Source organism: Seriola dumerili, unplaced genomic scaffold (genome assembly GCF_002260705.1).
Source record: "Seriola dumerili isolate Sdu_G_001 unplaced genomic scaffold, Sdu_1.0 BDQW01001001.1, whole genome shotgun sequence".
In the NCBI taxonomy this organism is placed as follows: domain Eukaryota; kingdom Metazoa; phylum Chordata; class Actinopteri; order Carangiformes; family Carangidae; genus Seriola; species Seriola dumerili.
Genome location: NW_019175256.1, coordinates 132,667 through 156,745, shown reverse-complemented (window position 1 = coordinate 156,745; position 24,079 = coordinate 132,667). Strand labels below are relative to the sequence as shown.

The 24,079-nt window shown below is 46.8% G+C and overlaps 4 protein-coding genes across 5 annotated transcripts in view; 2 read left to right on the top strand and 2 right to left on the bottom strand.

The window, feature by feature from the left end:
* LOC111237574 (serum response factor-like) overlaps positions 1–4,945 on the top strand; it is a 5,232-nt gene extending 287 nt beyond the window's left edge. The window contains exons 1-8 of one of the 2 annotated variants that reach the window (XM_022766719.1): positions 1–160; positions 948–1,217; positions 1,355–1,553; positions 3,138–3,302; positions 3,605–3,712; positions 3,871–4,062; positions 4,206–4,285; positions 4,364–4,945. The exon at positions 1–160 is cut by the window's left edge and continues 287 nt beyond it. In XM_022766719.1, the coding sequence (XP_022622440.1) occupies positions 1–160; positions 948–1,217; positions 1,355–1,553; positions 3,138–3,302; positions 3,605–3,712; positions 3,871–4,062; positions 4,206–4,285; positions 4,364–4,450 (1,261 nt within the window). In that variant the 3' untranslated portion in view covers positions 4,451–4,945. The remainder of the gene's footprint in view (positions 161–947; positions 1,218–1,354; positions 1,554–3,137; positions 3,303–3,604; positions 3,713–3,870; positions 4,063–4,205; positions 4,286–4,363) is intronic. The other variant, XM_022766720.1, reaches the window with a different exon arrangement.
* Positions 4,946–6,838: 1,893 nt separating this feature from the next.
* On the top strand, positions 6,839–15,092 carry eif4a3 (eukaryotic translation initiation factor 4A3). Its single transcript, XM_022766699.1, has 12 exons — positions 6,839–7,100; positions 7,922–7,994; positions 8,077–8,143; positions 8,436–8,498; positions 8,599–8,731; positions 8,824–8,904; positions 9,149–9,290; positions 9,640–9,778; positions 9,890–10,005; positions 10,295–10,402; positions 14,262–14,389; positions 14,907–15,092. The coding sequence occupies exons 1-12, from the start codon at positions 6,947–6,949 to the stop codon at positions 14,921–14,923; spliced, it is 1,221 nt and encodes a 406-aa protein (XP_022622420.1). The 5' UTR covers positions 6,839–6,946; the 3' UTR covers positions 14,924–15,092.
* On the bottom strand, positions 14,972–19,009 carry LOC111237563 (heme-binding protein 1-like). Its single transcript, XM_022766700.1, has 6 exons — positions 18,914–19,009; positions 17,816–18,032; positions 17,523–17,608; positions 17,285–17,426; positions 16,898–17,081; positions 14,972–16,485 (listed from the first exon to the last, which is right to left on the bottom strand). The coding sequence occupies exons 2-6, from the start codon at positions 17,967–17,969 to the stop codon at positions 16,311–16,313; spliced, it is 741 nt and encodes a 246-aa protein (XP_022622421.1). The 5' UTR covers positions 17,970–18,032; positions 18,914–19,009; the 3' UTR covers positions 14,972–16,310.
* Positions 19,010–23,413: 4,404 nt separating this feature from the next.
* The window catches only part of LOC111237581 (mitogen-activated protein kinase kinase kinase kinase 3-like), a 28,559-nt gene continuing 27,893 nt past the window's right edge, over positions 23,414–24,079 (bottom strand). Inside the window, exon 33 of the mRNA XM_022766726.1 lies at positions 23,414–24,046. Within this exon, the coding sequence (XP_022622447.1) occupies positions 23,959–24,046 (88 nt within the window). The 3' untranslated portion in view covers positions 23,414–23,958. The remainder of the gene's footprint in view (positions 24,047–24,079) is intronic.

Here is a 24,079-nt window from a genome sequence, read left to right as displayed (position 1 = left end):
AGGACTGAGCGGGGGTTACGTCGGGGTCAACCCCGGGGTACCAGGGGCCAAGCCCGGCAAGAAAACTAGAGGAAGAGTGAAGATCAAGATGGAGTTCATAGACAACAAACTGAGGCGGTACACGACCTTCAGCAAGAGGAAGACTGGGATCATGAAGAAGGTGAGTGTGACAGGTAAACAGCAGAGGTCAGAGGTCGCAGGGTGAAGTTCTAGAACTAATGATGTTTCTGGTCTGACCCTGGACCTGACCAGACCCTGACCCTGGCTGGTCCTCGGACCTCTGTGGACACCTGGCCTCTGTGTGAACAGTCTGCAGTCAGACACACCAGGTGAACACATGTCTGTGGTCATGTGACCAGGTGAGGTGGAAGGTGTTTTCAGTCAGAACATCTGGAAGATAAAGGATCTGGGTCCAGGTCCAGGTGAACAGTGGTCAGTGATGTGGTTGTGAACAGGGACCTCAGTGTGGATGGAGTTCACCTGCACCAAGCAGAACCAGAGGAGGCTGGTGTCTGAGGGTCCACACCTGTCCCTAGACTGCATTACCTACCAGGGACAGATGGCATCTGCTCAGGGGCCCAAGACCCCCAAGGGGTCTGACCCTCAGGGGGCCCAGAAGCCGTAGATTTACTCCACATTGTTTGAGTCAACATAATTTGACTAATTACTTTGAACTCACCTCCGACTCTGATTCCTCTGTCCTGCATGATGGGTCCTGGTCCTGGTCCTGGTCCTGGACTCGGAGTCAGATGTGGTTTTCAGGCCTGAACTGTTTTAGTTTTTATTAAGCTTTTATCAAAGTGCATTGTTTTTTCCTGTATTATTGCATCATAGTAGAATCAATCAATAATTTGACATGAGTGAAATATGTAGAGTCAGAGTCTGAACATGAATCAACTGTTGATCAGCTGTTGCGCCACCCCCCACGTCCCACCCCCTCTCTGCAGGCCTACGAGTTGTCCACGTTGACCGGTACTCAGGTGTTGCTGCTGGTTGCCAGTGAGACGGGTCATGTGTACACCTTTGCCACCAGGAAGCTGCAGCCAATGATCACCTCGGAGACGGGGAAGGCTCTGATCCAGACCTGCCTCAACTCCCCGGACTCCCCCCCCCGCTCCGACCCCTCCTCCGACCAGAGGATGAGCGCCACGGGCTTCGAGGAGACCGACCTCACCTACCAGGTGTCTGAGGCTGACGGATGCTCAGAGGTCGCCAAGGTAACGCCAGTTTGGCGAGTCAGTGGGATGGCAGAACTGTCACCACGGAGACAGTAACGTGTGCTGGTCCCTGTCAGTGGTTCAGATCCAGGTTGATGTTGAGTCCCCCCACCCCTCGTCTCTGTCTCTACCTGCAGGATCTGATCAAACCAGCGTTCTCCAACATGCCCAGCACCACACAGGCCACGCCCTCCTCCTCCTCCTCGTCTTCATCCTCTGTGTCCATGCAGGTGCAGACCAGCGCCCCCTCCTGGCAGCCCCCCTCCTCCACCAACGGGACGGTGCTGAAGACGTCCGCAGGTGTCGTTCTTCCTGGAGGCTTCACCTTGATGCCTGGTAGGAGGCGGGGTTTCCTCTCACCTGTCTGTCAGCTGCTGATGTCTTCTCTTCTCTTGTTCTGTGTGTCACTGTTTCCATGTTTTTTACCTGTTGTTGTTGTTGTTGTTGTTGTTGTTGTTGTTGTTGTTGTTGTGTGAGTCAGGTGTGTTCACAGTCTGCTCAGTTCAAACTGTCAGGAAATAAATCAGTCAGAAACTCAGGTGAGAGGTGGAGCCTCCAGGGTCGAGGGTCATGTGACCAGCAGGAGCAGGTGAAGACATTATCAGACAGGACAGGTGTATCACCTGATCAATGTTCAGTAATTCACCTGCTGCTCCAGCAGATTCACTATCAGCTGGACCTATTGATTTATTGATCAGCAGGGTTTTTCCTGGCCGGGGGGGGGGGCAATAATTATATTTTAATTATCTCTCCAGCCACTACGGGTCAAAGCCACTCCTTCTATGCTTTTCAGAACATCTGGGAAGATGATGGCTACAGTCGTTAACACACTCCTAAAGACTTGGTTCTCTGGCTGTGATCATCTCCACCGGCACCTTCCACTTGTGGCTGAGAGCTCGGCCCACTGTCAGGCCTGACTAGGGATGTCACGATACCAGAAATTTAGTATTCGGTACCAATACCAGTGAAATTCCACGATTCTCGATACTGATTTCGATACCATGGTTAAAAAAACCCAATAAATTCCATGTTCTTTCTTTTTCACTCCTTTATTGAAAAATACGAATAAAAAAACCCAAAAAACAGAAAAGTGCCATGTCGCCTTCAAGAATTTAAAATAAACAATACCATACTGAAATATAAGCAGTAAACTTTTTATCGCACAGCTTTTCAACTGTGGTTTGGAAAGTGCAAAGGCCCCGTTTACAAAGAGGCCTTTTCTTTGGACGAGCCGAGGTGCTGATGCTGGACCAAGTTGTGTGTCTGAACTTGTCGCCATCTTCCATTTGTTGTTGCAGCTAGACCGCAGCCTGGTCGTGTGTTCTTCATCCTCCCTTTGGCAGAGCATGTGCTGGAGAAACTTTAGATGAGTCACAGACATTTCTGCAAAAAACATACACGATGGGATGTAACGTTAATTTAGGGAAGCTTTTCAAGAAGCTGGGTGTGCTGTGATGTAAAAGAGATAATATTCATCTGTAGCGTTGCCACTTTTTATGTGGAAAAAATGTGGCAACTGGTTTGGTTTTACTTGACATTATATTATTCACAGCACTTTGAGGACATAACATTGATTCAAATCCACCGAGTACCGAGAAAACAAGTACTAGAATTATGTTTGGAGGCGGAGGTGTCCCGTATTGATTCAATAGTACTGAGAAAACAAGTGCTTGAACTTATTCGGGAGGCAGAGGCGGCCGCCTCCTAGTTCTCTATACAGGAAAAACCCTGATCAGATAATCGGTAGTTTCTCCGTCCTGAGCCTCAAAGTGCAGAAGTAGAAGAGACAGGTGATGAGACTGTGTGTGTGTTGTGTCCCTGTCCTCACTAACGTCTCAGCTCATCTCTTCCTGCTGCTTGTGTTCAGTGTGTTAGCAGCTAACCACTTTGGCCATGCCCCCCACCTTCACCTGTCCACAGGTGCTCCTCTGCCCCCCGGCACTCACACCATCCCGCTCAGTCAGCTGCAGGGCCAGCCTTTGGCCATCCAGGGCCCCGTGGCCCCAGGCCACGCCTCCACGCTGCACGCTCCGCCGACACAGGCGACCACGCTGCTCCGCCTCCCCACCACCGTGTCACTGTCAGGTTAGCACGCTGACACGCCTACTGCACACCAGAGAGAGAGAGAGAGTTTACTGGATGTTTGTTTACTGGATGTGTCAGGAACCCTCCACAGAGAAAAGTGTTCTGGTGTTTAAAGGAGCTATATGTAAGTTTAGCTAGTGCCACATAGCTAACATTAGCATTAGCAGCTGTTTACTGACCAGTCCGTGTGTTAACTCTGCTAACTTCTCTGCTACTGAAGTTAGAATGCTAACAGCTAGCCCTGGATACTGAGTCTCTGCTCAGAGGGCGTGTTGTCATCACCTGTTACCTGTGTTCATCAGGGGGCGGAGTCTCTCAGCAGCTGCAAACTATCCAGGTTCAGCCCAGCAGTCAGCAGGCCTCCACCAATCAGAACAGCTCAGACATCCACAACCTCCCCTCCTCCACAGGTAAGAACATAGCGCCCCCCCCCCCCCCCCCCCCCCCCCCCCCCCCCCAAACACACAAACACACACACACACACACACACACACACACACACACACACACACACACACAGGAGGAACTGTTCTGGTTGGATCCTGATCACTTCTCTTTCTCTCTGCAGCCAATCTTCCCGCCTCTATCGTCTCCTCCTCTTCCTCCTCCTCCTCCTCTTCTTCCTCAGTAGCGGGTCACATGATGTACCCAGGTGGTCACACAGTGATGTACGCTGCACCGACGCCCTCGCTTGGCGATGGCAGCCTTACCGTCCTCAACACCTTCCCCCCAACAGGCCACGCCCAGTCACATGAACCTGGTACAGCTCTTTTAATATATGAGTCAGTCAGCTGACCCTGAGTGATGACATCACCATGAGTACATGTGGCGGTTTTCTGAACCCAGAGTCATCAGGACCAGGATCTGTGACAGTGTTTTTGGTTTGTTTGTCGTGTCTTTCAGGCGCCGTCCCGCAAGTCTTCCTCACTTCGCTCCCCCCGGTTGCTGCTCAGATCCCGGTCTCTGCGGTCCAGCTCCACCCGGTACGTCTCAGTGAGCAGCACAGTGTGTGTGCTGTGACTCTGTGAGCGTCTGCTCATGTCTGTCTGTGTCTCGTTCAGATGGTGATCAGTCAGCAGAGCAGCAGCAGTAACCTGACGGAGCTGCAGGTCGTCAGCCTGGATGTCCACCAATCAAAAGACGACTGACGTCACATGACACACACACACAAGCTGGTGCAGCTATCCTTGTAAGGACACTTCCATTCATAGTGGACAGTCTAACCCAGACCCCAATCAGGACCCTGTGGTACCCACAAGGTCTGTGTTTATAGCACATAAAGGTCCCAAAGAGGTAACAAGAACTGTACACACACACACACACACACACACACACACACACACACACACATACACCATCATCATCATCACAAAGTTATTTTTTCCTCACTCCTTGGTTTGGTTTGTTCCTGTTTACTTCCTGTTGTTCATCATCATGTAAACAATAGCAGACAGTAAACAGTATGATGAGTACATGTGGAGTAATGTGAATGAACATGTGATGTCATGAACAATCAGTTTATGAGACGACAAACATGAGGAAGCAGCCGTGATGTTCAGGCAAGAAGTATAGCTAACATTAGCATTAGCAGCTGTTTACTGACCAGTCTAGAAGAAACTTCATTCAGACAGTTAGCATGCTAACCAGCTAGCTTTTTGATACTGAGTCAGTGTAGCTGCTCAGAGGACGTATTATAACCTCTTGTATTACAAGCACAATGACAAGTGACCATCATCAATCATCATCATCATCACCTGCTCACAGTAAGAAACTAGGTTCAGTGACAGAGAAAAGTTACAAATGGCCCCTTGTATCACATCATCATGCGTGTGTGTGTGCGTGTGTGCGTGTGTGCGTGTGCGTGTGTGTGTGTGTGTGTGTGTGTGAGAGAGAGAGAGAGAGAGATCAGTATCTTTCTCTCATGTTTTTCTCTTTGTTGCACTTTGAGATGAAGAAAAACAAAGTGCCAAGAACATGGAGAAGTTTGTTAAAGGAGCAGTTCACACATTTATATTAACACGCAGGGAGCAGGAGGATTCATGTGTTGGTGTTTGATCATGTTACTCCGAGGTTCTCAGTCAGTCCACAGCTGTAAAGAGACAACAACAACAACAACATGAGAGCTGTTCAACATTGTAACAATGTCAAAAAGGACAGTAATGTTTAGATTGAACAGTTTATCAGTTATCTGATCAATACTGATCATTTATTTTGATCATTGATCAGAGGTCATGTCCACAGGCGTATCATGTCTTGTTGAAGTGAATGTGGTCCAGACACCAGAAGACAAACAGGATCCAACATGGACTCTGATGAGCTGATGAAGATCCTGCAGACCTGGTCTGGAGTCAGGTCTGAGCAGGACCTGGTTTATAAACTTTATAAACTTTTGACTGTTGACGTCAAAGATATTTTTGTTCTGAGCCTATTTTTCTCCCAGCGCAAACTGAAGCAGGTCAGAAATCAGCCAATTGACCTCTGACCTCCTTCATGTGTTTACTGTTTTCATTTCTTCATGTATGGACCTATATTTCTATACAGCGATTGTTTCATATGAAACAATCAATAATCAATCAATAAAAAGGCCTTTGGAGAGAAAACATGATGTTCTGGGTCACCAGCCAGCCCCGGGCCCTCAGGGGCCCCAGAGGTTCACTGTGGAGACCAGCTCTAAAATAAAGCATTTTATAAACTGAGTTTGGTTTGGGTCTTCAAGTGAGGGAGGGGCTGTGTGTCAACATATTGCCACAATGCTGATATCAAGCATTGAGAATGTTCCTGAATAAATCTATATGTGTAATTATATAAAATATAATTAATCAACTGAGGTCCGTTCATATAAAAACATGGACATTCACTCTAAGCAGTAAAGAGGAAATTGTTACTGAGACTTTCTGTTCCTCTCAAAGGCCTCCTTACTCTTCTGAGCTCTCAGCCTCATCTCACTGTTTCATTCAACACATTTAGCTGGTCAGTTCTCATCATGTGACCTCATCACGTGAGTTCAGGGTGAATGTTTCTAGTCTGTATCTGCTGTGACGGGAAGTTTCAGACTCACTCTTCTTCTGCTCTGAGAAACAAACACTGACGTTCAGCAACACCAACAAAGAAGAATCTGTAAAACAGAATTGGAGAGAGATAAAGACAGCAGGTCTGGGTCCGGGGTTCTTTAACCTGCACAGGAACCTGTATTTCTGACCACAGGAAGAACAAACATCAACAATAGTTCTCAAGCAAACAAAAGGTGTTTTACAGAATAAAAACTCACAGAGCTCAGATCTGAACTGGTTTGGAGAACAGGGACTAATAATCCGGATTAGATTAAGATGACGTCATTACACATCAAAGATAATGAACAGATGTGTTTAAATGTTCCTGTTGGTGAAGCAGCGTCTTCAGTGAAAATAGGTGAGAACAGGTGAGATGTTTTCAGATTGAACTTTTTGAAGTTTTTAATAAACGGTGGGACAACCCTTTTATTCATAGTTGTGTCGTCACACATTGCGTCGCTCCCTGAATACGTCAGCAGCGCGACACATGCGGCAGCCTCTCTCCCCGTGTTAGCCGTTAGCCGCGCAGTGCAGACGGTTGAAGTCTTTCTCCGGACTCGGTGAGTTCAGGTCGAATAAAACGCTCAGAGGACGATGGCTGCCACCGGGACGCAGGGCAGGAAGAGGCTCCTGAAGGAGGAGGACATGACCAAGGTGGAGTTCGAGACTAGCGAGGAGGTAGATGTGACCCCTACCTTCGACACCATGGGACTCCGAGAGGACCTGCTCCGCGGCATCTACGCTTACGGTAGGCCGAGGATCCGGAGGCCTCGGGGAAGAGTTAGCTCAGGATGCTAAAGCAAAATTTTAATCACCGCGGTGAATTAACGTGATAATTTCACTGTGTTCACAGTTTATTTAGATTCAGACATATAGGACTGACTTTAAAGTGTTTACATTGTTCACGGTGTTTTCACGGTCTCCCGCTCTCCGGTTAGCATTAGCCTTTACTGCTTCACCGCAGAGCTGTTATTCTTCTGCCGGCATAAGACCTGAAGTCAGGAAGTGACTAGCTATGAATCAGCTCCAGACTGTTTCAGATTCAGACCTTATTTATCCCAAGACGGGCAATACCTACGGTGGCCCTGAGCTCAATGCACTGAACCTCAGAAAACAGACCAACAGTCTGTAAGTTCAGAAAACATTTTCATTAATTTGACAACACATGTAAATACACAAACGTGTTGAAATTCAGTCCTACAATACAATGGAAGTGTTTCCAGTGGACACAAGCATAGGAGTGGCGGTGGGGCATGGAGGCGTAATCCTAACTGCAGCGGCCTGGGTTCGAGTCCAACCCTGTGTGCCATACCAACCCTCTCTGTCTGTCTGTCTCTCTCTGTCCGTCTGTCTGTCTCTGTCTGTCTCTCTGTCTGTCTCTCTCTCTCTCTGTCTGTCTCTCTCTATGTCTGTCTCTCTCTTTGTGTTATAAAACTCTGGAATAAAACTTAAAGGATACAGAGTTGGAGACACCTGGACCAGACCCTGGACAGGTTTATGTTTGAATGCTGTCCAGCTGTGCTCTCCTCTAAGCAGATGTTTCATGTGACTGGATGTTTTGTGTTTCAGGTTTTGAGAAACCGTCTGCGATCCAGCAGAGAGCCATCAAACAGATCATCAAAGGCAGAGACGTCATCGCACAGTAAGACCTTTAAAAACTGACCCCAGAACTGTGGTGGTCCCGCTCTGAGTCTTCTCTAACTGCTGGTCTCTGGTCTGTGCAGGTCTCAGTCTGGAACAGGAAAGACGGCCACCTTCTGTGTATCAGTGCTGCAGTGCCTGGACATCCAGGTGAGTCCGACTCTCAGCTCCACAGGTGGGACTACCAGGGCCAAAGGTTTAATTTGTGCGTCACACAGAAACGTGCTGTGAAATTCAAAATGGCCGCTCTGAAGAAACAAAATGAGTCTGATCATAAATAAAGTGTTGAGATGTTAAAACATGTTCAAGATTTCAGATTGTAATCATGTGAAGCTCATGTAATGTGACTGAAAGCTCCAGAATGATGCTGCTGTTTAAGATGTAAAATGACCTTTGACCCTGAGCTGATGACATCATGCTGTGATGTGTTTCCTGTCTGCAGGTGAGGGAGACCCAGGCTCTGATCCTCGCTCCCACCAGAGAGTTGGCAGGACAGATTCAGAAGGTAGCCCCGCCCACGCAGACACACCCACCCAGTCACGTGTCAGCAGGTGTCACATGGCGATGTGTCCCGGTCACTGATTGGTTCTCTGTCTTGTGTCCAGGTGCTGCTTGCTCTGGGAGACTACATGAACGTTCAGTGTCACGCCTGCATCGGAGGGACCAACGTGGGTGAGGACATCAGGAAGCTGGACTACGGTCAGCACGTGGTGGCGGGGACACCTGGACGAGTGTTCGGTGAGTCAAATCATCTGTCTCCTATCTGGATCCTGATTGGTCAGCCTGTGACTGAAGCAACCAATAGGACGTTAACATCGTCTGTCCTGCAGATATGATTCGTCGCAGGAGTCTGAGGACAAGAGCCATCAAGATGCTGGTTCTGGACGAGGCTGATGAGATGCTCAACAAAGGTGAGACTGAGCATGTGCAAGACACTCACCTGAGACTGACACACCTGGACAAAGCTGTGATGTCAGCAGGGACATGAGTCCTGGTCTGAGACTCTCTGTGTTCTGATCTACATCCAGACGGAACAGTTCAACAAGTTCTGATTAAAACATCACACACACTGTGGAGAACTTGATGGAACCTGATGGAACCTGATGGACCCTCACTCGTCCTCCTTCAACGTCAGTGTTGTTTTTGATGTTTCAGGTTTTAAGGAGCAGATCTACGACGTGTACCGTTACCTGCCCCCGGCCACACAGGTGGTTCTGATCAGCGCCACGCTGCCACACGAGATCCTGGAGATGACCAACAAGTTCATGACAGACCCGATCCGGATCCTGGTCAAACGGTCAGTGCAGAACCTCTGTGTGTCGATGGACAACCATCTCAGTGATCAATCTAATGATCCACGATCATCAGATTGATCACTGATCTGATTTGACTTGGTTTCCCATTAATGTTGTAACTTATTATTTGTAGTATTGAATTAATATTGAATGTATTTTGCCCCGCCAGTTTCACGTACAGAACGAAACACACACACACACACACGTCGATCAGCCGACAGAACATTTAGTTCAGTTTAAGGTTCTAAACTCAGAACTGCACCGAGACCTGAACCCAGATCAGTCAGACACGTCAGCACAGTACTGAAGTGCCCCCCCACCCCTGTGTGGGTGACTGTCTCTCCCCCTCAGTGACGAGCTGACCCTGGAGGGGATCAAGCAGTTCTTTGTGGCCGTGGAGAGAGAGGAGTGGAAGTTTGACACTCTGTGTGACCTGTACGACACTCTGACCATCACACAGGCCGTGATCTTCTGTAACACCAAGAGGAAGGTCAGAGACACACACACACACACACACACACATACACACACACACACTCGGGGTTTAGTCTCTTGTGTGTCAGCAAAGCCTTGTAGGACACTGAGTCTCTGTGTGTTTCAGGTGGACTGGCTGACGGAGAAGATGAGGGAGGCCAACTTCACGGTGTCGTCGATGCACGGAGACATGCCTCAGAAAGAGAGGGAGTCCATCATGAAGGAGTTCAGATCAGGAGCCAGGTAACACTCACACACCTGGACCTGGAGCAGACAGATGTCCCTCTGTGTAGATGATGTTTATTCATTCATTAAGTCAGACGAATCTACAGCAGCTGGTCTACTTTATTAATGTTTGCTCTCAGCTTTTATTTTTATTTCTTTTTGTTTGTTTCCTCTGAGCTCAGACTCAAGTATTGATGTTAATTATCTGCTCATTTCTGTTTTCATAAATCATACACTTACATAAATAAGAAAGTCAACATGATTGACAGCTGTAGATGATTGACAGATGACCTCCTCTGTGTTCTAGTCGTGTGTTGATCTCCACTGATGTCTGGGCTCGAGGTTTGGACGTTCCTCAAGTTTCTCTGATCATCAACTACGACCTGCCCAACAACAGAGAGCTCTACATCCACAGGTACACAGCACTACCTTCAACATGTATCACTCCACAGAAAATAGTTCCCACAGTAAGGAGAATTAACAAATCACTGTCATTATGATAATAGAAGTCAAAGTGATTCTTTCAGGAATGGATCAATAAAGCTGCTGAATAAATACAATAACAAGTGTGTGTGTGTGTGTGTGTGTGTGTGTGTGTGTGTGTGTGTGTGTGTGTGTGTGTGCCATATCTTTCACTGTTTCACATTACTTAATATAACAACGATAACCCGGACCACGACGTAACGTTAACTGTTTATTAGCACAGCAACACAACTTCATAGCACATGCCTAATAACAACAACTTGAGGCTGAAGGTTACCCATAATGCATTTGGTGATCCCCACTATGGATCTCATAGTAACCCAAAATACACAACATCTCCTCCCCTCTTACAATGGATGTCCTACAGAAAATAACAAGTGTCTACTCAAATTCTTTTGTCTTCACTATAACACAACACTAACAATCTTAATAACTCAGATGAACAGGAGGCCGCCGCTCTCTGGTGGGGTATCGGCGGTTTGCAGAAACATCAGTCTTTGTGTTCTCTAATGGAGAGTTTGCTTCGGGTGCAGATGCAAAAGAAGGTGCCTCGGTCTCTTTTCCAGTCACATCTGCGTCTGGAACCTTTGTCTCTTATGTGGTTGAGTTCTGTACTTGTGTAGGTGGATGAACCGGTGAGTTGATTAGTGCATCTTTAGGATCTCCAAGAGACAGTTCTGCAGGCGCTGGTGGGGTCTGTAGGAGTTGATCCACGTGCCTTCTCCAAACACAATCAGTGGTTTGAAATGCATATGAGACTGGTCCAGTTTGTGCATTAACAGTCGCAGGAACCAAATTAGATTCGCCTCTGTAGTTCCTGGCCAGCACAGATTCTCCTGGAGTGAAAACTCTGTCCTTAGCCTGATGTTCTCTGTTCATAATTTGTTTTTCTTGTAGCTTTTGCACAATGTCCTTCATTCCTGAGGGTTTCAAGAGATCAAAGGTGGTGCGCAGATCTCTCTTAAACATCAGACTGGCAGGATATGTCTTTGTGGTTGCATGTGGGCTGTTGCGGCAGTTTAGCAGAAAATTGTGCAGTTTCTGATGCAGGGTTCCTTGTCCTTGTGATGCTTTCAGTGCATGTTTCATTGTCTGGACAAACCTTTCCGCAATGCTGTTTGTGGCAGGATGGTATGGAGCTGATTTAATGTGTTGCACTCCATTAGCTTGCAGAAAATCATCCATTTCCTGTGAAACCAGCTAAGGTCCATTGTCAGAGACTAGCTGTGTAGGAGATCTGAAGCGACTGAACATTTCTCCTAATACCTCTATGGTCTTCTCTGTGGTGGTTGACCTCATGATAGCCACTTCAGGTCATTTACTGTGCGCAGCGACAAGAAACATTCTGTCCTCAAATGGACCTTCAAAATCAATGTGCACACGATGCCATGGCTCCTGTAGGAACTCCAAGGGATGGAGAGGAGCTAGTGGTGGGTTGTCTCGGACCTTGTGACAAGATGGACAGCTTTTAGCTATCTCTTCGATCTGTTTGGCCACCAAAAATAGCTTCTCGCTATTTCCTTCATTCTCACTATTCCACTGTGTCCTGCAAGAAGTTGCTGTAACACTTTTGTTTGGAATGACAGGGGGATAATCCCTCTCCTCCCCCACAGCAAACATCCTGACTGAACAGACAGTTGTGCCTGCTTTCCAAGGAAGGGCTTCAAGTTTGCGTCATCACCTTCAGGGTGACCTTTAACGAGCAAGTCTATGAGCGCAGACAACACAGGGTCATTTCTGGTCTCCTCTTTTATCTGCACAGCTGAAACAGGTGCTTTTTCTACCTCCCCGAAGTAGAAAATGTCCAGTGTTCGACTCTGGCTTTGTGACAGGAAGTGGTAATCTGGATAATGCATCTGCATTGCAGTGAGAGTCTGACTTGTGATACTTGATGTCATATGAGTGTCCTGACAACAGCAACGCTCACCTCTGTAGTCGGGATGCAGCAAGAGATTGTGTTCCCGTGTATGGTCCAAGGATGGTCGTGAGAGGTCGGTGGTCAGTTAGGTGTGTAAACTTCCCTCCATACAAGTACTGGTGAAACACACAATGCTCTGAGCCTCTCGTTCCAGCTGAGCATTTTTAGTCTCTGCCTTGTTTAATGTTCTTGACGCAAAAGCATTTGGCTTCTCCTCACCGTCTGGCAGTATGTGGGAAAATCACCGCCCCTACACCATAAGGAGAGGTGTCGCAGGCAAGCTGAATTGGGAGAGATGGGTTGAAGTGGGTTAGAACATCTGATGTAGTCAGCGGTTTAAGTAGTGATGCCAAGTTGGGTATGAAATGTCCATAATAGTTCAACAGTCCTAAGAAAGACTTTAGCTGACTGACATTTTGGGGTGGAGGTGTGTCCACGATGGCTGTGATCTTCGATGGTGCAGTGTGTAGACCTTTAGCATCAATCACGTGACCCAAGTATTCCACAGATGACTGGAAAAACTCACATTTTTCCTTATGCATTCTCAACCCATATTCCTTCAGTCTCTGAAGAGTTGCATCCAAGTTGCACAGACGCCCTTCATCATCTGCTCCGGTGCACAGGATATCATCCAGGTAGCACTGCGCTCCTGGAAGGTATCGGATCCATAGCTCGCTGGAACAGCGCTGGAGCTGATGCGATCCCAAAAGGCAGTCTGCAGTATCTGAAACGTCCTTTATGCATATTGATAGGCAGCATTTCACGTGACTGCTCTTCGACATGTGTTTGTAAGTAAGCCTGGTTGAGATCAATTTTGCTGAACTTTTGTCCCCCACTCAGCTCAGTAAATAAGTCGTCAATCAGGGGAAGGGGATACTGCTCCGCTGTTTGTACAGGATTTAGTGTTTCCTTACAGTCCCCACAGGTCCGGATTCCCCCGTCCTGTTTTGGTACTGGAATGATGGGTGTGGCCATTCTTGACCAGAGCGTCCAGTCAGCCTCCACCTTGGGTCGGATGGCGTATGGCACTGGTCTGGCCTTAATAAACACTGGTTCAACACCAGGTTTCACGTTCAGCTTCACTCTCATTTTGTACATGCTGCCTAACTCTCCATGAAAAACCTCTTAGAGCTTTTCCAGTAAGGCCTGCAGCGTCGTGGAACTGTGTGACAGCTTCCTTACTTCTTGCTAGTCAAGACGGATTTTCTTTAGCCACACACGCCCCATTATACTAGGATATTTTTTTTTGGTAAAATAAATTGGGAGCTTAGCAGTTTGGCCATTGCACTGAACAGTCACCTCTGTCATCCTTTCATGGGCACTCGATGTTCTGTAAATGTCATATGACACTAGTGATGCTCTTGAACCTGTGTCTATCTGCATTTTTACAGAATGTCCTTCCAGTTTGGGTCTAGCCCAAAAGCCCTGAGCTTTCATCCAAATTGATTATCTGCACAGTATTTACTGCGGCCGACACTTCTTCCTCTGAGGGATCGCTCTTAACTGTGCCATCATGTCTTTTCTTTTTGTATTTTGAAGTGTCACTTTTATTTCCTGACTGTGAGCCGCTCTACACGGCCTTTTTTCCCCACAATTGTTACAGTTCATATCTTTGCACCAACAATCATTAGCAAGGTGTCCTGACTTGCTACAGCGGAAACAAAGGCCTTGTGCATTTGTTACCACTGTTAAGTTTATGTACTCTGCCTGTAGCATGTAGTTGATGAGCTTCTTTTGAAGCCATTTCCATTGGATGGCCAGCAGGGGGCATCTGTCAGTTTTATTAGTGTGTGTATTGGAGATTGTTGATGTCTTTGTCATTAAGTGAATCTAACTCGCCCCTAATGACCTGTGATGACCTGACCTCCTCCAGGATTGGTCGATCTGGTCGTTATGGTCGTAAAGGCGTGGCCATTAACTTTGTGAAGAACGACGACATCAGGATCCTGAGAGACATCGAGCAGTACTACTCCACCCAGATCGACGAGATGCCCATGAACGGTACGAGTCGGCCAATCATAGACGGGCTGCTGCCAGCCAATCAGAGCACTTGTTACCTGTGCTGATGATGACATCACAGCAGAGAGAAATCAATAATTCTGATCTGTTAATTTAGAGAAAAACACAAGTTGTTAAACACCACGCATCACTCCTCAGAAAGTAGTCCCTGCAGTGTCTGCTGAACCAGATGAGCAGAATCAGTGATGCAACAGTTACCGTGGAAACGCAAGAGGCTGTTAGCTCAATCAGCTGATGTGTTAGCATAGCTCACGGTTGTCCAGAGTCTGTTTTATCATGTTTACAACTGAAGCAGAAACGATGAGTCCACAAATATTTATAAATGTATAAATATTAATTTATTTCCATTTTTCAAGCAGAAATGAAAACACTTCTTGTTTCCAGCTGCTTTCTAAACACTAATACATGGAGTTAGCATGTTAGCTAATATAACAAGCTAGCGCCAAGTTTTCCTGTGATTGGCTGTTTCCACACTGACGTGTTTGTTTTCCCTCTGCAGTGGCCGACCTGATCTGATCTTACCTGGATGACATCACACCAGAGGCCTACCCCTCTGACCTGTTATTTTCTGTCTTTTTTATTTTTTTCTTAATAGTTTTAGAGTGTTTTTCTTAATGCGACTGTTGGGGTGAAAACGATTGTAATACTCCAGATTTGTTTTTGTAAATAAAGTTGTTTTGGTTCAGGAGTTTTAGCGTTTATCGCTGACGTCTCATCAGGTTCAGTTTGAAGTCAGTTAATATTTTCACCAATGTACCAGAGTCTGAACCAGCTGGTTCATTTAAAGTCAGGATCTAAAGTCATTCAGAAACTATCACATAACGTTACTTTTACATCAGATTTTATTTGAATATTTTATACACAAATGTTGAAATAGAAGGAAAAAAGTTTCACAATAAAAATGAAGTACATTTGTCCAACAGAAGAACTAACAGGCACCAAGAGTCACAAACTGTTTGGTCGATTCTTTAATGATTTCACATCAAATATTCAGAAAATAAAGTGTAGAAGAGCTGCAGGGTTAAAACCACTTTGTCAAAGTCACATTAACATGCAGGTCATATGTGAACATGGAGTCACCTGCCTGAACATGTGGAGGGCCGTCACCACAAATCAACATATATCTGTCAGAGTGAAACCTCTTCACCGTTTAAAACCTTCACAGGACCAGAATCTAAAACCAGCATCAGATCTGACTGATGATGAAAAAGTTACAAAAATATTCACTGTCCTTTTTATTGTAAACCAACGTTCATTATGACACAAACCTCCATCTGGTCTGAACTCTAGACCTGAACCAGGTCCAAACTCCAGACCTGGTTCGGGTCTGCAGGATCGTCACTGTCACACCTGCAGATTGAAGGGCAGATTAATTTTTATTCTTGTCACGTGTTCAGATGAACATAGAAGGACGACGTCGTCTCTGTCACGTGTTCAGATGATCACGCTTTGACACAGACTGGAACTAAACTGAGATTGTGCCCTTTCATCCACATCTCTGCAACTGACACCAGACTGAACTCAGCTGATTGGTCTGAGTGGAGTTGTAACTTCCTGCTTTCCCAAGATGATGTCATAGCTTCTGCTTCTTCTGATATGATGGTGATGTACCACCTCTAACTGTCCTGATTCTATTCTACACACCGACTGTACATGTGACAGGAAGTGACACAGGAACATCTGAAAGTGTGAACCAATGGGCTGTCAGTTAGTCAGAGAAAGCCGTTCTGATTGGATGGGAGGGGGTGAGGAGCGGAGCATAGTGTCAGGACCAGCTAACAAGCATAAACCTGCTCTGATTGGTCAGTTTGACATTAAAAAAAATTAACTCGGCTATGGGAAGTGTGTACACAACAAACCAGCCAATCAGAGGAGGATGAGGAGGCGGAGCAGAGGAAGGCATCTACAGGTTGCGTCTGATGAACCAGATCTCGTTCCTGCGGCGAGGTACACCAGGGTTCTCGTACACAGCGACCATGTAGTTGTCTCTGCAGAGGTCGTCGGTGGCGCCGAGGATCTCCCACAGCAGACTGATCTGACGTGTCACCGTCTCCTCCGTGGTCGTCCCCAGGAATGTCCTGTCAGCCAATCAGAGAGCAGACATTTTGACACACCTGTCTGATGACCGCTAGTGCAGGAGAAACAAAGCTGCTGATAAGTTTTCTGTCGATCTACTAATCGATGAATTGATCGCTTGTTTCAGCTCCAGAACTAAAGCTGCGTTCAGATCAAAGTGTGAATGTTAAAATACTGAACTGACCATAAACCTCATCAGTTTAATCCAGACTTTAATCCATTTCATCCATTTAGTCCTCTTTAACAAAGCTGCTGAGGTAAACTTCAACATGGACCTCATGTTTGTTTTGTTGATTACTGGTTCAGATTAATGATGATCAGTGAAATAAACTTAAGATTCTGCAGGTTAAACTGACATTTTTCATCCTCAGGAACCAATGAAGATAATGATGATCCGTCTGATAAAAAACTGACCTGGTGACGACTCTGATTGGCTCTCTGTAGACGATGGTGATGTCGGAGTCGTAGGGTTGGGGGGGGTTGGTCTGAAAGTCAGTGGGCAGGAAGAACGAAGTCTGGACATCTTTCTTAAACGTGGTTCCGTCCTCCATCATGTGAATGTTACTGACCACAGGCACCGTCATTCCCAGGTATTTACCTATACACGATCAATACACAATAATCAATACTGATCACAGGTTCCAACAGGAAGTGAAGGATCAGAGAAAAAGTTTGTCTTCAGTCTTAATTCTTCGTTATTATGAATAATACTTTGATTATCATTAATGCTGTAATTAATAATACTGTTATTGTTGTTGTATTGCTGTATTGCTGAGGTGTGTGTTGGGGGCGGGGTCTGACCTGCGGAGTTCTCTTTACAGATGAAGCGCATCAGTTTCATGAAGCCCATAGAGATGCTCTGCTCGTACAGATCCTCGCCTCTGGTCACACAGGCCCAGTGTCCTGCTGCGTACACCCGCTCCTCATACAGCTCCTCCCCCATCTGAGGGAGAGAGACCACACCCATCTGTACAGACACTCACAGCTCCTCCCCCATCTGAGGGGGGGCAGCTGTTTACATGTGGTCTACTGGTCTTACCTTCTCATGGCGGGATATTGGCGCGAAGGGGAGGGGCTCCCTCTGCTGGCTGTTGCGGGTCATTTCCTGTATGGGTCCGGTCATGTCTGTAACAAACACAGATTCCAGCTGAGTGACGACCAACACCAGACCACATCAGACCACTTCAGACCCGTACAGTCTGGACTCTGCTGGACCGAGTCTGAACCCAGGACTGAGTCATTTTAAACTGACTGTGTTTACGGAAGAAGCACTGATCAATACCTGATCAGGTCTTATAATACACAGGTGTATCAGTAGTCCCGCCCCCTCACCTGGAGGTACTGACACCTGGTGGGTGCTGGCGACAGCCTGCCAGTGACTCAGCAGTCGGTCGTCTTCATCCATTGGCTCTGGGTTGTCGGTGATGTCATCGTCCAGTTGCTCGTCGTCCAATCCGTCGAGGTCTTCCAGAGAGATCAGGGCCATGACCGCTGGGGGAGGAGTCGACCTTTGACCTGCAGGGGGCGTTCACTGCACTTTGGATTAGTCCTACAGAGACAGAGGGGTAACATAGCCTGAGCTGATCAGCTGATTCACAGATCAATAATCTATATCATCAATCGCAGCGAGGACTGTTTCATAAACTAAACGAGGGACTCAGAACCCAGATCTGGTCCTGACCCTGCAGGATCAGTCCTTCATGAACCAGTTCACGGAGACAGAAACAGGAAGTGGGTCCATCACTTTTTAAATTGATCATTGATCATTTTCTGATCAGTTTGTGTTTGATTATCGATTTGTCCTCATCATCATTAATAACCTGATCAGCTCTTTGTTTTATTATCAGACTCAGGTTATGATTGGGATTCTTTTAATTTGAAAATTTGTTGGACTTCCTGAATACAGATTCTGGACTCTTATTTTATAAACCGGATCTGAGAGACCTGATTGTGGCTCAATGACGGAAATGAAACGATAAAAACTCCGAGTCTTGGTCCAAGTGTTTAACACGTTTCTGAGTCCGGACTGATCCGGATCACTGCGTCTACAGATATAATTTAAAAAACCGTTTCGGTCCTGTACACCGGTCCAGGTCCAGGTCTCTGTCTGGGCCCCGGAATCTGGAAAGTAGGTCACCGCGGGACCGTGTCCAAACACACCGACACAGGCTGCTGATCCGCTTCAGCCCGGATCGGTTTGAACAGAGGCCCAGCTGGTCTAACAAGAGACTGCAGAGGACCCGGTTCCGACATCACAGGGACCAGAACTGGACCGGGATTAGTTAGCACGGTGGACTTAGCACAGTTAGCACGGAGCTACCTATGCACAGCATCAACGGTTAACGCGGGTCCCTGAACCGGGTCCAAAACTGGGTCCAGGTCTAAGTACAACACACGTCTATTAGGTTCATCACGGGCTGTTTGTCTCACCGGGCTGAGGTCGCACCTGTCCGCCAGGTGAGTCCGCTGCTGCTGACACCGTCAACCACAACAAGTCTGCTTCTTCTTCGCTACTTCCCGTGGTCGGCGCCCTCCGACCGCTTCAAAATAAGAGCCTGTAGTTCCTGTTGCTCTCTAAACAAACACGATGAAGGATCGATGATGAGGGTTCAAGATATGCAGGATCACTTCCTGTGATCTGGTTTAACTGAACCCGACTCAGTCCTGATCACAAATGTAATGTACAAATGTGAAATGTAAACAAACTAATGTAGACTAACAAAAGGATTTATTATGCAATCCAGAGACTATATTATTATTGTTACATTTATTTCACTGTCATTACTCTTCACTCAGTGGAGCACACATATTATTGTATATTTCAATGTTTGTAAACAACTAGAAAAGAAAGAGTAGAAATAATTAGTGATGAAAGTCAGACCGAAGATAAATTGTAAATAAGTAAATCAATTATTCATTTAATCATCATCAAGTTTTTAATCATTACAAACTGAACACGTTATAAAACAGTTACGAGAAGAGAAAGAATATAATAATATTCAGTCTGTCCACCTGATGAGGTCATGATGATGTTCCTCAGATTTATCTTCAGCTCTGTTGATTGAATATGACTGTAGAGAGAGAGATTTGGATTTTTAAAACAGACCTTTATTTCTAGTTAATTCCACGTTTTGCTGTTATCAAAAATTACAACAAAGAAAAAAATCATGTTTAAAAGCAAGTACCAAAAACTAAACAAATAAAATAACAAAGGAAAATAAATAAATAAAATAATGAAAAATTCAGAACCAATAAGTTCTGTCTCACTGAGCACATCCTGCACTCCCCAGACGTTAACAAACACCTCTGTCTTTTTTGTCAGTCTGTAAAACTTAAACTCCACCCTGAGCCGAGTTGCCAGCAGCCCAGTCAGCATCAGAGCCATGTCCTCTGACCCTTGACCCCTCACACGGTTCTTCCTGGTTTTCCAAATGGCTAATTTGGACGGTCCTGAAATGAAATTTACTAGTGCATGTACAGATTTCCTGTTTGCAGAGTAGTGTGGACCATAAATAAACAGACTGCTCTCCTAAGCCCTGAACCCAACCTGCAGGTGTCTGAAGAGTCCAGCCAGTCTGGGACACTGGACAAACAGATGCTGTAACGTCAGATACCTGTTTGTAGCTATAGCTTCATGTACATTCCTCCACTGGAGGTCACCTGTCCGTTTGTCAACGGTGGCTTTCTACAGGGACCGTCAACAGCCCCCCGGGGAAGAGCCCCTGCCGAAAAACTCTGCACCTCAACACCTTTACCCCTGCCTGCACAAGTTTGACACCTTCACGCTGATCTGATAGGCTGCTTTCTTTCCCAGAGTCTCTAAGTCTCCCAACTCTGGGGACTTCAGAGACAGCAGGATGTCTTCCTCAGCCAGTGAAGGAAAGATGTACTCACACTCATTGTCCCATTGGTCAGATAGAGTACGGCCTTTAGCAAACACTCTGAAGACCTCTGGCAGGGACACACTGACCTCCTCCACCAGCCTGAGCAGCACATTGTTGGATCTGATGTTGAGCACTTCAGTTAAGCGAGGGATGGAGGTCTTCGTGAGGTGACCCATCTTCACACAGCCAGACTCTCTCAGTCTGGATCTCAGGCTGACAGAGAACAGAACTTCAGAGGTGATCAAACTGTTGCCGAAAACAGGGTCTCCTCGAACGGCCACTTCCCTGGCGTCATCACAGCGCTCCGATGAAATGCTAGAACCTGCCACACCTGTAAGACAGACTGGTAAAATGGTGTCAAACCAGTTAAATCCACGGACTGGGCCTGAAGCAGAAACAAGTGTTAGTCATAACCTAAGCATCCAGCTCTCCTCAACAGCAAACAAGCAGTATCCATCCATGTCAGGCCAAAGCTGTAAAGCAGTCTCTGAACTGCCTGCAGCCTGAAGGCTGCGATACATGATGCCATATCCACCAGACCCTGTCCTCCTTCCTGTACTGGCAGGTACAGCACCGCTGCCCTCAGCTGGTGATGCCCTGACCAGAAGAAATCCACAACTTTCCTCTGAATCGCTTCAATCAGGCCCTGTGATAGAGGTAAGACTTTCAGTCTGTGCCAAAGGGTTGACAATCAGGACTCTTCCCCTGTAGGAAAGCTGAGGTAGCAGCCATTTCCATTTAGACAGTCTGGCACACACTCTCTCCATAACACCCTCCCAGTTCTTCCTCTGAAACTCTTCAGTTCCAAGAAAAACATGCAGAATTTTCATGCCCTGTTTTTTCCCCAGCTGAGATTTCCTGGTAACTTTGGTGTTTCCTCGTCTGCCCACTGCCCAACCTCCAAAGCCTCACTTTTTTCCCCAGTTCACCTTTGCCGATGATGCCCTTTCATACAGACTTAAACTGCTTGACAAGAAGTCCACATCCCTCTGGTTTCTAACAAATACATTGATGTCATCAGCATAAGCAGAAACCACCAGCGAGGGGCGCTGAGACAACCCTGGTAACGTGATTCCTGGCAGCTTAGATCGTAACCTGGTCAGACGTGGCTCAATTGCTAATGAGTACAGCTGTCCAGAAATAGGACATCCCTGTCTGATGCCCCTCTGAACCTGTACTGGACAGCTCAGCCCACCACCCACCTTCACCAAACAAAAAGCTTCCTTATACAACAAACAGTGACACAAAACCAAAAGCAAAAACCAACCCTATCAAAAGCCTTCTCCGGATCCAGTGAAACAATCCCCACATCAATATTGTACAGTTTACAGATGTCCAGTAAGTCTCTGGTGAGAGCGAGATCGTCCATGATGGATCTGTCCGGTACAGTACGACTGGTAATTATTAATTCCATAAAGTGTTTCAGTTTGTTGGTGAGCACTTTTATAAGAAGTTTTTAATCAGGAAGTCTCAAAAGTCTGACAGAAAGCTCGGTCCTGAAGCAGCTGCACGTTAAAGCGCCAGTGAGAGCTGCATCTAGTGGTTGGTGAAATGTGAAAATCAAAAGCGACTAAATGATGCTCAGTGAAACCTACTGGATAAATGTGACTGTTCAGTAACCTGGTGCTAAAACCATGTGTCACATAAACCCTGTCCAGCCTGGCTGCCCTCACATTCCCATCCAACACTCTGACCCATGTGTACTGCCTGACCTGAGGATGTTTGAGCCTCCACACATCCACTACACCTGACTCTGAGATCACAGATGACTGCAGGTGCGGTTCCTCTCCTGTTCTCCCCCCATCACCACACATTCACTCTGATCACCCTGTTCTAAGAAGTCCTTTAACTTCTGGATCGAGTCCAGCCTGTGTGAGCCCTGATTCAGAGCATGATGTTAATGAAGCAGAAAGAAAAGTCCTGTATTTCTGCTCTGACCACTGCAGCCCTGCCCGTCACCATCTCTGTGGTGGAGATGACATGAACGTCCAGGCCTGGAGAAAAGAGGACGGCCATACCAGCAGAGAGGTTGGTCCCATGAGACAGGAAGTACTGACCCTTCCACCACAGACCTGTCTGTCTCATTCTCTGTCGCTGTGTGTCTCCTGCAGGTAAATAACATCCCGCCTCTTCTGTGTGATCATCTCTGAGATGCCTGCCCTCCTCTGTCGATCCCTCCCACCGTTAATATTCAAAGAGCCGACCCTCACCGAGTGCATACCAGACTGAGATGTGAACGGGAGACGGTAAGAGGAAGTTCACCCAGTGCAGCACACACATCATGACCTTACTGCTGAAGTTTGAGTCTCTTTGAACCTTTTCCTTTATTGGCCTTCAGCTCCTTTCTGAGACGCATCAAACGTTTTTTATCATCTAACAGATCCACACAGACGACTCTCTGCAGAGTTGTCACACTTTTAATGAACTTCTCTACATCTGGAAAATACAGGGACAGAGACAGAGAGAGAGACAGGTGACAGAGCGAGAGCAGAGAGGGACAGAGACAGAGAGGGAGACAGAGACAGATGACAGGGAGAGAGAGACAGAGAGAGAGAGAGGGAGACAGGTGACAGAGAGAGAGCAGAGAGGGAGACAGAGAGAGAGACAGAGAGAGACAGAGAGAGAGAGACAGAGAGAGAGCAGAGAGGGAGAGAGAGACAGAGAGAGAGCAGAGAGGGAGAGAGAGACAGAGAGGGAGACAGAGAGAGAGAGAGACAGAGAGAGACAGAGAGAGAGAGACAGAGAGACAGAGAGAGAGACAGAGAGAGAGCAGAGAGGGAGAGAGAGACAGAGAGGGAGACAGAGAGGGAGACAGAGACAGAGAGACAGAGAGAGAGCAGAGAGGGAGAGACAGAGAGAGAGCAGAGAGGGAGAGAGAGACAGAGAGAGAGAGACAGAGAGACAGAGACAGACAGACAGAGAGAGAGAGGGAGACAGGTGACAGAGGGAGAGACAGAGAGACAGACAGATGACAGAGAGACAGAGACAGACAGACAGAGAGAGAGAGGGAGACAGGTGACAGTATAAAAAGACTTTATTTGACAGTATTTACACGTCAGTGTAGAACAAACTTAATATTTAGACAGTTGCTGACACAAGGATCTGAAGTCACTTCCTGTTGTGTTGAAGTCACTTCCTGAAACACTGTAGATCTGATGATGATGATGAGCTGACCTGCAGCATGTCTGCCTCCTGGTGGTCGGGTGAAGAACAACATGTTCCTTGACATGGAGGTAGTGTCGCAGACTGAAACACCATTGTCTCAGTTCTCACAGGGTCTTCAAACCGGATCCACTGCTGGTCTGGTTCTCTAAATGACATTAAGGCAGGGGAACAGATTCTGGTTCTGAACCACAGTCATACAAGACCAGACTTATAACTGGAACAGTTCTGGTTCAGAATTTAGGACATGGTTTGGCACTGCTTTGGTCCTGGTTCAGTCCTGGTTCGGTCCTGGTTTGATAATGGTTTGGTCCTGGTTCAGTCCTGGTTCGGTCCTGCTTTGGTCTTGCTTTGGTCCTGACTTGGTCCTTTTTTAGTCCTGGTTCGGTCCTGGTTTGATAGTGGTTTGGTCCTGGTCTCTTTCATGTCTCAGTAGCTGTTCTCGTGTCCGGCGAGGATGTACAGGTTACTGTGCTCAGTTGGATTATCTGTCGCTCTGCTCTCCAGAACCACCACCCTGCAGCAGACAGGTGAGCAGACAGACAGGTGA

Coding starts and splice junctions, on each gene's coding strand:
- LOC111237563 (XM_022766700.1), bottom strand. CDS start 17,969: ATGGCCCTGATCTCTCTGGAAGACCTCGACGGATTGGACGACGAGCAA. Junction 17,082..17,284: donor CTGTAAAGAGAACTCCGCAG/GTCAGACCCCGC, acceptor GATCGTGTATAG/GTAAATACCTGGGAATGACG. Junction 16,486..16,897: donor CCAATCAGAGTCGTCACCAG/GTCAGTTTTTTA, acceptor ATTGGCTGACAG/GACATTCCTGGGGACGACCA.
- eif4a3 (XM_022766699.1), top strand. CDS start 6,947: ATGGCTGCCACCGGGACGCAGGGCAGGAAGAGGCTCCTGAAGGAGGAG. Junction 7,101..7,921: donor CCGCGGCATCTACGCTTACG/GTAGGCCGAGGA, acceptor TTTGTGTTTCAG/GTTTTGAGAAACCGTCTGCG. Junction 8,499..8,598: donor TGGCAGGACAGATTCAGAAG/GTAGCCCCGCCC, acceptor TCTTGTGTCCAG/GTGCTGCTTGCTCTGGGAGA.